General features: G+C 36.9%; 1 protein-coding gene across 1 annotated transcript in view; it reads right to left on the reverse strand.

Annotated features, from left to right (window-relative positions):
- Nucleotides 1-3,059: 3,059 nt before the first annotated feature.
- The window catches only part of LOC121321095 (interleukin-1 receptor accessory protein-like 1), a 203,406-nt gene continuing 192,812 nt past the window's right edge, over nucleotides 3,060-13,653 (reverse strand). The window contains exons 9-11 of the mRNA XM_041260002.1: nucleotides 7,217-7,387; nucleotides 6,115-6,159; nucleotides 3,060-3,916 (exon numbers count right to left, since the gene is read on the reverse strand). Coding sequence (XP_041115936.1) covers nucleotides 3,192-3,916; nucleotides 6,115-6,159; nucleotides 7,217-7,387 — 941 coding nt within the window. The 3' untranslated portion in view covers nucleotides 3,060-3,191. The remainder of the gene's footprint in view (nucleotides 3,917-6,114; nucleotides 6,160-7,216; nucleotides 7,388-13,653) is intronic.

The following is a 13,653-nucleotide window of genomic DNA, read 5'->3' on the forward strand; positions in this document are numbered from 1 at the left end:
CGAATGGACATGATTAAAAACATGTCACTTATTTATTTATTTATTCATTTATTTTTAATATATAGATATATACTAGGTACATAGATATTTATGTGTATTAAGTTTAGAAAAATAATTTGTTCATAGAATAGTAAACGGTCCTAACTTAACTTCAAGTTTGGAAACAAACCCCCAAAGTTGGGGAAGCCCATAAAAAGATTTGGGTGAGCCGCCATCATCTTTTTTTTTTTTTTTTTTAAATACTTCTTTTGATTTCTCTTAAAGTTGTACTCAATGACATCATTCCATACATTTAGAAGCAAATCCAGATGAGGATGATTCAGCCAATCGCGATAACCATAACTCTGAAGACAACAGCATAGGACACTAAAGATTTGCTGAAAGAGCAGGAAATGCAGTTACATGCAGCAACCTTCTACAATGAGGGCAAGAACCCATCTCCACAGGCCTCAAGCAGCAGCAGCAGCAATGACCGTTATACATATCAGCAAAGGTAAACTTCACTTCATAATCAATTAAACCATGGTTCAACTGGAATTAAGTTTTTGACAGTGATAATGGTAACTTGGCCATTATCAAAAACATCTGCATTTGTGAATTAGAGAGGTCTTACCAACAACTAGCCCTTCACACTGATCGGCTGATTTATTTCTGAGGCGTTTGCATTTTAAAACTTGCCTTCAGCCATAAGGCTCAAGAGTATACTGAACTCAAATGCATTCCTTAATAAGCTCAAAACTGTGGAGATGCATGTACATTTAGGTACGTTCACTAAAAACAGCCCACGATATAATGAGCTGTATTAATAGTGCTAGTGTAGCATCGAATGAACACCCTTGTGTATTGAGTATGCTTAGAAAGGGGTATCTGTTGTGGAACAAAAAATCTTGCTTTATTCATTCCTTCCATTTTCACTCAATTAACATGGCAGGGAAAAGCAAAACACAAGTGAGAGATGAATAGTATCCTATCCCTTAGCCCCTGAATTGTGCAAATCAAAGTGCCTGATGTGGTGCAATGCAGTGTATTACACAAGCAGTATATATCCGAGCTCTGGGATTCTGGCATTACAAGCAAAACAACTCGCCACTTACCTAAATAAATGCACATTTTGGATGATGAATGTTGCTAGATTGTCTCAAAATCTACAGTATATCCATCCATATACTGTAGAGATGATAGGTGGGTATATGTTTATTGCCCTTCATCTCTGATACATGTATGGGATGAATGTAGATGCAAATCCTCACATTGTCAAAAATCCCCCTGCTACTCAAGCTTCAAAGTTTGGTCATGGAATGGAATTCAATAATCCAACAGAGGGACATGTTTTTTCTTCATCTACAATGGTTGTCTGGGTTAAATCAGAATTATAGAGCCATGATAATGATTATAAACATTGCATTGGAGGCACAATGGACCTTTAATTTAATTCAGGTCCCAGTTAGTGAGATCCCAATCCCATTCATCCCAATCGTTCCTGTAAATGTTTAAAGAAGAATACTCAGACCTGAAAGAGAACAGATAGCTACGTGCTCCTATAAGTTAAAACATGTAAACCTCTGCCCTAAAATTAATCTAATTATGGCAGTTTTTAAAATTTATTTAAAGGAGTCATTTTACTGGAGTAAAAGGGAGGCACTAAGTTGAGGTCAAGGATTTTAATGTGCAGTGAAAGTAGTTAAGGGAAACAAATCATGATTGTGTTGCTATAGAAATCAGCAGAGTGTGAATTGTGTGTGTGTGCGTGTGTGTGTGTGATTTTTTTTTATAGAATCTACTTACTATGCATAAGTACTGAACTGCCTTGGTCTTTCAAACACAAGCATACTCTTTTCTCTAAGTCTCTTTTTTTTTTAGCAAGTGAAAAACATTCTTATAAAATTATTTCAAGAACTTGACCAAAATATCAAAATGCATTTATACTTAAATTATAAAGAAAACATCTAATAAAGGACCCAACATCCACTTTGCTGGCCTAAATACACAAAACTGTTTTACATTATGCACACATGAACTGTTCATGTACTTCTAAACAAATGTTTTTGATAGAAAAATCTAAGTATACCTGTCATGGTCTTTACTGAATTGGTACAGCCGTTGCTGTTAGAGTGTGTTTGTGTTTGATATGTTAATGTTTTCTCTTCACCTGTTTTTATCTTCACCAGCTGGATGAAGCTGGATCCTAGCACCACTCCCCACAATCTTTGTAAGCTACTTCAAAAGAGGGGAAGAAATGTTGAGTTTCTCATTCTTTTGCATAATCCATTTAGAAAGTACACACTCTGAACAAGTTATTGGGTTAGATAGGCCAACACAAAAAGGATGTTGCTCCTTCTAGTAAAACACAGCTCCGTCGAAGTAATTGAATGAAATGTTGAAAGTAAAATCATTCTAGTCTAAGTCAGGAAAAAAAATGTACTGTCCAATCTTTATATCATACGAACCATCTTCTGAGCATCCACTAAAACAAAACAAAACAAAAACAAAACTAGAAATATATCATTTTGGCTAACATATAAAACAAAGTCATAATGTAGTAGAGGCAACAAACATCAAAAGAACAGGAAGACACCAATGCTACAAAGAAATTGTAAATATATGTACAAGACCCTGTTTTCCTTGTGTGTGTGCGTGTTTGTGTGTGAGAGAGAGAGAGAGAGTGTGTGTGTGTGCGTGTGTGAGAGAGAGAGAGAGAGAGAGAGAGAGAGAGAGAGAGAGAGAGTGTGTGTGTGTGTGCGTGTTTGTGAGAGAGAGAGTGTGTGTGTGTGCGTGTTTGAGAGAGAGAGAGGGAGAGAGAGAGTGTGTGTGTGTGAGAGAGAGAGAGAGAGAGAGAGAGAGAGAGAGAGAGAGAGAGAGAGAGTGTGTGTGTGTGCGTGTTTGTGTGAGAGAGAGAGAGTGTGTGTGTGTGCGTGTGTGAGAGAGAGAGAGAGAGAGAGAGAGAGAGAGTGTGTGTGTGTGTGTGTGAGAGAGAGAGAGAGAGAGAGAGAGAGAGAGAGAGAGAGAGAGAGAGAGAGAGAGAGAGAGAGAGAGAGAGAGAGAGAGAGAGAGTGTGTGTGTGTATCTTGTTGTTTTTTCTATGTGGATTGTGATTCAGGTTTAACAGTAGCAGTCAAGGTTGCAGTTCCAACCACCAGACTGCAGGGTTCAGCAAACACTGGAGCGGGCCAACTTTACACTTTGTTCAGCTGTCACCAAATGACACTGGATATACTGGTCTCTCTGGGCAAGAGGGGCAGCATGGCATTGTTCGTGTGAGCCTCCTCTGGGTTTTGTCCCCTGTTTGATTTAGACTGCGGCCTTTGCCCATTGATTAGCGTCATGGGGATGTTACAGTAGGTATGTTGGTTCCCTAAGGAGGTAACGGTGGGCAGGGTGCCGGTGTGAGGTACATCATACTCATAACTGCGGTAGTAATGTTTCTGCCGCATTTGGGTGTGGTAGGTGTTGTGAAAGGTGGAGCGCAGGTCTGGATGGGCGGTGGCCAGAGCGGTGGATGTGGCAGCTGCCATGGAGATGGCTGACACTGTCTGTAGTTCTCCAAAGGGTCCCTGCTCGCTCACATCCAAGACTTGCTCGTGCGTAATGATGGGCTCTATCCTCTTAAAGGGCATTTCGTACTGTAAATGTTTCCAGAACTTCGAATTCAGCTGGTTGCTTTTGGGCCCATGCCATTTGATAACAGTCAGCAGCTTGATGGTGTGTTTGAGGGCCTCCACCTCCTGGTAGTTCATGATGCCTCGGAGTTCAGTGCATTCGATCAGTATGACCTTGATCTCTCCAGATACCAGCATGTTGCGGAGCCGTGTCTCAAGCTCAAAGATGCTCCAGCCTCTTCTGACCACGTAGTTGGGGGTCATCACAATTATTAATCTTTTGCTCTGATCCACACATCTCGCCACGTCTTCAATATAAGCTGCAAAATAAAACAGAAAGGGGTGTAACCTTTCAAAGCAGTGATAAATTGTCTCTGGATTACTGGTGATTACTTGTTTGAGCATTTTCTTTTTGAAATAATTGGACAAACTTTTTGTTCTAACCTCTCAAGTTAGAGCATGGGCATGCACACTGGAAGGGTTTTTAATATTATAAACTCATTATTTACATGTACTTCCTTGTGCAGTTTATCATTATAGTTTGGTTTTACATATACGACTCAAACTATATATATATATATATATCATATATATATATATATATTATATATTCTAGTATATAGATATATATATAATATATATATATATATATCCAAATTATGCTCAGGGGGAGTCCCAATGGACTTTTCAGATCTCAGTTTTTTCAGGTCCCTGTCCCTCTTCAGTAGCTAAGACAATAAGCTCCTGAACATACTACAATCAAGCCTGACAGAAACTATGAGTTCTAAAACCAGTCCTGGTGAATTTGTAAGTAATGAGTTTATTATAAAAATAAAAACAAAACATTCAAACATAGATCCTATGCAAAAAACAGACTTGCCTAACATTGGATAAAAATGCAATGACATCTTGATTAAGGGTTTTATTTCTTTACTTTATTACCAAGTGTATTATTTTCCACCTTTAAACTGATTCAAATACTCCCTCAAGAAACAATAGCTGTTTATACAGTAGTTCATGCAGCCCAGAGCTTACAGACGCCAGCTTTGCGTGCTAGTTATAAAAAGTCATCAGAAAGCAAAAGTGGCTTGCAGCATGGGTACTGCATGGGTAGCCACTCATTAGTGTAAAATTATTAATTTAATATTTAATATATAGAGCACTGTTCAGCTCTGGAGGAAATAAAACATATGCTGAAATGTCTGTATATGTGTATATGTATATATATATATATAATTTTTATTTGAAACCTTCAAAATATGATTATAATTGTAATTTCGTATTTTCCTTGACTAGTTTCACACCATAAGATGATGTTTCAATTGCCAAAAAATGACAGCTTTAAAAAATAAATTGCCAAATAGGCAGTATGGCATTTAACATCAATAGATCTTGTACACAACAGCTACTGTATTGTTTCTAATGGGCTTTTTTTTATTTTCTCTTTTTTTTTTTTTTTTTAAGAATTTCCTTAGAAAGGGTTTGTAACAACACAAGCTGCTTTGTTTTTTTTATGTCACTGACCTGGACACTGAAACATTTGATGGGGTTGCTGCTATGCCATGTTTCCATCTGTAACAGTCTGTAAAACTCAAATCTGGTCTTGTTCCAGTATCTAATTGGAGCTGCTGCCAGTTCTATCTGCAGTCCACAATCTAGTCTCCAACTGGTTGTTCCATAAAGTTAATAGAATCCCAATATGTAGCTTGTTTTTTTTTTGTATAATGTAGCTTTATACATATCTAAATGCCTCTATCTACCATCAATATTACCTGGTTATATAACTAATTCACTGCCTGAATGTTTGCCCCCCCCCCCCCCCCCCCCCCAGTTTAAAGTGGGGGCCAATCGAGTCTCAAAGCATAACAAGGAGTTAGTTCTCACAAACAGCCAATCATTTAATGTCATCCAGGGCTAGACCCGTTTTGGCATTATTGCCTACAGCCTTAAGGGAGGAGCTTAATTTCCAAGGGTATTCCCTCATTTGAAGAAGCTTTGACAACCAGCATTCAAGATATTGCTGGCTGGACCGCAGAGCACCGAGCCTCTGATAGCCTACCAGTGGGGTAAATTGGTACCAGAGGTACATGGAAACATGGCATTGGAATTGAGTAACCCATATTGTCAACGCTGTTAAAATGGTAAGATTCATAGCATTACTGTCATGTAGTTGTGTGGGTTTCTCCACTCTAGAAACCACTCTTATTTATTTGTTTTCCTTATTACTGCTCGTCAATTTACATTTGTACAGTCTGACCTGTAAAACTGATCAATTTAGTACTGCATAATATGATGAAAACAAACACCAACATGCAATAATATGCAACTACAGAATTATCTTTGCTTCATTAACCCTAATCAGGTTTTCAGACAAGTAAGTCAGGATTCTGACTCCCGTTTATTGCTGTCAGGGGAACCAAAATCCTAAATTATTTGTTTCTGGGGAAGCCCTTTACAGTACAGCTGCTGATACAAGTGAAAATCACAGAGGCAGTCAGAAGAGCTTGGGATAAAATACCTCTGAGCAGTCTTGTATCATCCTGGTAATGATCATTGGTGATACCTAAACATAAATATTTTAATATTCACACTCTGATCAGAACTGTTGAAATGCATCAGGGTAAAGAGGGGTGAGGGGAATCACAAAACGGAGGTAAACATGGTTTCTCTCAAACATACAGGCCTAGTAAATAAATAATGATACAAAGCACTTTCACTGAATTTCAACTGCATGTTACAAGATAGCACTCTGCTAAGATTACATTTGTCCCAACTTAATGCATTTTAACTGAGGTTAAAGTGCAGTAGATTTTCATTTTGACTGCTACCCAATATTTCTGTAGAATTCTGCACAATTTATAGCCTAATGGGAATAACTAACACTATCAAAATATAAATCCACTATATAGGCAAACAAGCACATTTAAACCCATTGTACAAATTAACATGTACTGTCAGGAATATGTTTGTTTCCCTTTGAGACAGACAACGATAGTCAGTTTCAGGTCTTGACTTGTGTTGTAAAGTTGGTAGAACATATGTGGGTGAACAGCATACTTCTTGTTAGAAACTAGTATACACAGAATCTTGTGGGGGGGGGGGGGGGGGGGGGGGGGGGGATAATTTACTAAGCGGCAGTAATTTGGTAAGAATTGCAGGAGGAAAACTGAGTTGACTGTGCACGGTATTTCCCATAGAGTCACGCCTTATTTACTAATTAATTTGGAAAAATTCTAATTACCACACAAATTGTGGTGGCAACAGGTCTGAAGTTGCGCACAGTATTTATTCTATTGACAACAGGTGAAGGAGCTTACTTAATGGTGATGGCAGGGATAAAAATATGAGAGAGATAAAACAAAATATGCTAAAATAATTTATTTTCAATTTCAATGTACTGTATTGAATGTAGGATAGACAAAAAAAAAAAAAAAAAAAAAAAACATGCTAGGTATTCATTTGATTTTACTACTGTACTGTTTAAGTTGGAAGAATTTATGGGTCATGTTATGGTCAAGACCTCAGTGGGTATAAGATTGCAAATCTCATTGAGGCTATCCTGAGTAAATATTGTCTTCAAATTACACCCACCCACACACCCACATAACAGATGTACTTACTTCCTGTTGGAATTAAATCCCTGTCAGGTATGAAGAGCTTATACCCACAGTGCTTCTCCAGCACGTCAGGGAGGATCTCGAGAGCGAATCGCTCCTCTTCTCTGGTCTCCTGACCCCACTGGTCAGGATCCACTTTGGTGTAAGACAAGTATGCATCATAATCTTTGTTTTCTAAGACGGAGACATAAACAAAAACGCATTTTCATATTTTTATGAAAAAAACAAAAAACTAGGTTAACACACTGACAGGGTAAAAATAATATATTATGTAATGTATAATATAATATATAATATTGTGGGCTAAATTCTCAAAGCTATTTAATCCAACTCATCATTTGCACATTTTTTTCAGAAACTGGAAACACACCCAATAGAGTTACAATGCTAGAAATAAACAACCAAGACTTTCAATTCAGAGCCTCGAATGAAGTATTAAGTGTGAAGTACAGTTTCTCAGTCTTAGATGTTTAATTTGTGTTTTTTCAAGTCATAAAAAAAAAAAAAAAAAAAAAAAAAAAAAATAACTATAGTTAATAGTTGTGAGAATCTAGCCCTGTCTGTTTTTTGGATAAAAAGCACCATGAACTATAACTTACATCATAAAATCTTAAGTTTAAACATGCAAGCAAAAAGAAAGTTTTCCATTCGAACAAAAAGTCTCCCTGTAGTGTCCCCTTCCCCCCAAGCTTTGTCTCTAAGCATGGCTGCTTGCAGGACTAAATACAAGCAGTGTTCTTTCATTTTCAGCAAGAGGACTAGAATGTCAACTGCAGTGGAAGTAATGTAGTTATAATGTAGTTTTGTTGTGAATAAAGGAGGGGGAAAAATCAATGGCAGGAGCAATGAAATGTTAACCTCGTCTTTACTCTCTGAGAAGCTCCATTATAGTGTTTAGGGAATACCAATTGGTCTTAAACAGAATCTATTCCACACTGGTGCTCAAATAGGTGATGTGCACTCATGTGTTAAAACAAGTTATCATTTCTTACAGTTTGCTAATAACATATATTTAGAGGCACAGTACCCATTTACTACTGGGTCTGGACATTTGTTTTTCATATTTTAGGTTTCTCTGTGTTGAAAACCATGGTAAAGCAGGGATTGAAATAAGATTCCCATTGTATAGCAATTTCACCCACTCCAGGTCTAAATACATGCTTGATTAGTCACAGTGTATAGGTAGCAAGCTCTGGTGTGTCTAAAACCAGGAACTGATTAAACTGCTATGTGATGGGAGCCTTTATTTTGATACCTCTAAAATGCAACAAACAGTACACTGTAACATTTCCCATGGATCATTCATTCAGAAAAATATTATACATTTCAGATGCTGTAAGGACAATGATTCGATTAAATTCAATGTGAACTGCTAAACTTTCCATAAAAGCACAACTGCCATTAGAATGCAGCATTAACAAATACAATTAGAACCAATAACAATTTAGGGTAATTTGTAGAGGAACCTCAAAGCGCTGTGCATTTTCATGTTATTGATGCTATTATTAATGAATGCATTTTTAAACAGTCTCATATGACTTGTGTCCGGGACCAGATCATTATAGAACAATGAAGGCAATCAATTACATTTTTAATGGTTAACAAGTGCAGGTGTTTATTGACTTGAGCTGTTATGGGTGATCAATGAGTCTTTTGATAAAGTGACATTTGCTTACACTGCAGTACTGTATTGCAGTTTAATAACATAACACCATTATTTTGTAATGATCCTTTACCCATTGGTTACTGTACCTTCACGCAATGTCTACAGTTCCTTTTCACTGCCTCCTTGGGCTACTCTTTGGGGCATCTCTCAGCTGTGAGGAGGCTGGAGAGCTGGGTAGATGTGCCTTGAACTGATGTGCTAAATAATACAAGTACCGGACTCTGACATGTATGTTGTAGACTGGGACTAGGGTATGCATCTGACTACTAAAATAAATGTGCTCTGTGCTTGTACTCACAGAAATGTATAATGCAGGTATTCTGAAATAGCTATACAGTACTTCCTGCATACTCACGCCTTGCTTCTCCTGCACATACATGTGCTTCTCCTGCACATACATGTGTTGCCTCATTCGTTTGAAGAGAATGTTGAAAGTCACCCACCCGAGCCAGCAAAACAGGACAGTGGGTAGTGCTTTACCCGTTCCCCACCCCCAATAACACACAAACACACACATCACAAAAAGCCCCTGCCTTGAACAGAATTATATAAATATGAATACCCTGAGGTTCCACAGGAAGAACGAGAATAGCAGGGAACCCAGCTTCTGGGAACCAAACTAATTAAAAAACACAGAAGACTGTGCAGCAGCAGCAGATTTGTCATCATTCTAGCGAATGCTATATTCTTAAGCATCCTTTACCTGCAGGAAGGAGTGTTTGGACATTTCAATTTCTATATCTATATATATATATATATATATATATATATATATATATATATATATATATATATATATATATATATATATACGTCAAAGTTTGTCCAAACATCTCTACTAGAATTAATTTTAATTAATTTATTTTTATTTTTATTTTTTTTTTTTAAGCAGAGAATTGCTCAGAGCAAAATATTTGTAAAGGCATCATTGGTGACAGCCTTGGGTTTAGCTAGATGTCGAGTCCAGTATGCTTGATAAAGGGATGTCATCCTCAGTAGAGTAGCAGGAGAGTGAAGACATATGTCAGGAGGAAGCTGTTGTGGACGATAATCCGAAATGTAACACATAGATATATATATATATTTTTTTCATTATCCACGGGTGGTTCACCTAAATCCAAGACAGCGCAAATAAGATGTCAGCGTTACCATCTCTAAATTGATCCTGACAGATTTCTTAGTAGAAAGGAAACAATCTATTTGTAATGTGCTAGAATTAAATAGACAAGCAGTGGAGTATCACAAACATGTCTTCTATTTATAAGTCTGTATTTGTCTTCTTAACTCTGAAGACTGTGGTGTATTGTCAGCTAGATCTGTGGTTCCCAAACCTGGTCCTGGGTGACCCCCTGAGCTGTCAATTACTTAACAAGACACTTAATTGAACTGATAATTTGTTTAATTAGATCTTTTTTTGTATTGTTTTCAGCTCTTAAACAGTTGCAGATTTCAAGTTAGCTATAGACTACTGTTTAGAATGAAAAAAGACATAATCAACAACTGAAAATTGGATAAGTAATAAAGTAGATGAGGAATGCCAAAAAGAAACACTGTTACTACTTTTAAAACATGAATTATGAACATTTTAAACACTGATTTGGCCATCATTGGCTAGATTTGCAACGACTTTAATACCCAGAATAGAATGTTCATTTTGTAGAATTTTGATTCATCATACCGTCGTTTTCTAGATTTTGGGAATGAGTGTTCCAAGCATGGAATGCCTGAAAGGGTTAGGCCAGTGCCAGGTTGGTATGATTGACATTGTTCCATGAGTCAAAATGCATCAAAGTCAAGGGACAAGTTGAAGAATTACAAATAAATTAATAAATAATGAAGTCAAAATATACACACATCCAGTCACTGATAAAACCACTGACCTGTCAACACAGAACAGAACCCTCTGTGCATTAGTCAATACAGTAACCTTAGGGTTACAGTCATTAAGACTAAGGCATCGAATCCCTCTGTTGGAAAGTATTTCAATACAAACGTACTTCCTTACTAGAATTACAGTAGTTATAAGCTGTCTTTGAAAATTGTATTGATTTGGACTTCAGAATCATATATCTTTTACCAGACAGAGTTTGTTTTAACTTAAGCTGTACAAAATGGACCCAGGTTTTATTCTTTACAATTATGCTATTGATGATTTGATTGCATAACACATATTAATTACAGTTAACCTCGGAGACAAATAGAACAATCCAGTTACACCTGTTGTTAACCCGAATGGTCACGCTTACTAGGCAAGTAAAATTAGATATAGTTCTGTTGTCAAACATCCCTTTTAATATGATGCACACTTCATTATAGCACTGTTGCTTTCATGCTTGACACCCTAAGTCAGTGGTCCTCAAAGTCGTGCCTGCGAAGCCAGGCCATCGTGCCCGCGGTAGCTGTTCTTAAATTATGGGTCGTGAACACATTTCTGGCAGGTCTTAGCGTGGGAAAATAAAGAAAGCTTTAAACATGTTTTCCAACAAAAGCGCCACAGCAGTCTGTTGTACATAAGCGACATTTTTTTGGCTTTTGCGATACGATCAACCAATTGAATACAGGTAGTTGGGATTCTCTTCGAATGTTTTTTTCTATTTAAAATCCATGTCGATTTGGTTACGAAGCAAATCAAAAATAAATGCATTTTCTTCATGCATCCATCTAAATGAATCATCTAGTTGTTAGATAACAGAAATAAATAAAGGTGAAGGGTTGAACTTGGAGGTGGAATAATCTATTTTAGAGACTATTTTAGTCTCTGTTTCAATAAAGGAAGTCTAACAGAGGAGTTTCGCATGTAAAATAAATCATAGCTCTACCCTCTAATTGCTCATAAAATATAGGTTGAAATAATAACTTTGTCAATTATGCATGGAATTATTTTCCATACTATACTAGATATTTTTATTCTAGTTCATTCATAACACTCAATCATGTAGCTATGCTAAAACAATTATTTGACAAACATTTTACAAACACAATTACACCAGAAGACAATGATAAAGACTTCTTGTCGAAACATCTTTCTATATGTTTCCCTATTAGCAAACATACAGAAAACATGTATGGGGGTCAGTGGTGTGGCAATGTGGATTTGTAGTCATGATTTACACTCTGCATTCATTTTCATTGGAAACACTGCGCATCTTTTTATGATTCACTAAGGCTGAGTCTCAACATGTTAGAAGCTTGTTATGTTCGGCATGTTTGTTATACATTTTAAATTGGAAAGTAGCTCTGTGGGGTTTAGACAGGGTATATAAATAAAGAGAGTGTGCGCTCACTTGATCAATAGAATGAATGACAGACCAACATGAATATACAGTACCATATGTAGTAGTAGGGATGTAACGGTATACCGGTTTTACAGTAAACCGCTGTATAAACAGCCACGGTTTTGAAACCACAACCATTCTTCTATACCATGATTACCTAGTTCATGGTATCGGTGCGTTTTTGTATTCACCGTTTGTCCATCGGTGAGCCGCACTGGCATTTTAGGGTTTTGTTTGTTTGTTTCCCGACAATTTTAGTTTCTGAATGAGCAAGACAGGATGCAGCAACTGTTTCAGCCAATTGCCGTGCGGGTGCTGACATTTAGCATTTCAAGCAACTGGCACTAAGCAATACAATGCAAGAGCGGGCACTCATAGTCTCAAACTATCGCTGGTTGTATCAGCACATGCTGCGAGAGACGACATTTACGGTATTGTGCTTTCGTGTGATGTTGGATGGCAAACCTTGAAAATAAATCTAACTTATAGAACGCCACATTTAAAACAATCGAGAATACAAATATTTGACTATGTTTTCGTAGCAGTGGTAGCTGAGAGACTCAGGGGCGCCGGCATCATGTGCATAAACTCCATGTGAGATTTTGTTCAAACAGCAGATCCCGCCAAGAAAACAGTTTGAACACTAATTTTAAGAAAGTATAATAATGCATGTTTTTATTTATTTCACGCCTCATTAATGCTGTGATGTGTATAGAAAAAGTTTTAATTGAAGCTGTCTAGTTTGTCACAGTGCTAAACAAAACAATTGTATTGCATGTTCGGTTTTGCCAAGATCGTACCATATTGCTACTGCATCATAAAGAAAACACAGCTGCATAAGGAGTATACCTTTCTACCACAAAATATATTCTTAAAAAATCGCGCGAGAGTAGTGGCTTAAGAACAGTAAGTACACAACTTTATTATTATGTATATTTAAGTAAGCTGCCAAATGTCCTGGGAAAATATAAATTAAAGTCTGTTTTTATGTGTAAACTGTACTGTATTACTGTAGATACCCTAACCCCCTTTGCAACCTAGTTTTTATTTTGCCTCTTGAAAATCAGGCTGTTAGCACACAGAAAGCACGTTTTGCTTTTAAAGTTGTTTAGTGGAATCACTATAATCTTTACGAAGTAGAACATACAGTAAGCACTGTGATTAAACACCTCCACAAGAGGAAGTTTGAATTGTGAATTTTCTTTTATGCAGATCTAGACAATGTCTGACTGCCTAATTGCTGATTTAAAATGTAAATCATCATATCTGAAACATGTCCGCCTTGCTGTTCCCGTTTAACTCAGATACTGTAATAGAATAAGTATGCAGTCGTGTTGCTGTTAACAGCACACTGACTAGCGAACTTCCTTCTTGTTAAAATAACTTGCTGTAAATGCATTAACATATTTTTTTTTATTTATTTACACATTCCATATTCCATTATGTGTGTTAGGGGTGTGCAAATTTACTAAAACAATTTTTGTAATTTGATTTGTTGA

The sequence above is a fragment of the Polyodon spathula genome, chromosome 9, assembly GCF_017654505.1.
Source record: "Polyodon spathula isolate WHYD16114869_AA chromosome 9, ASM1765450v1, whole genome shotgun sequence".
Classification (NCBI taxonomy): domain Eukaryota; kingdom Metazoa; phylum Chordata; class Actinopteri; order Acipenseriformes; family Polyodontidae; genus Polyodon; species Polyodon spathula.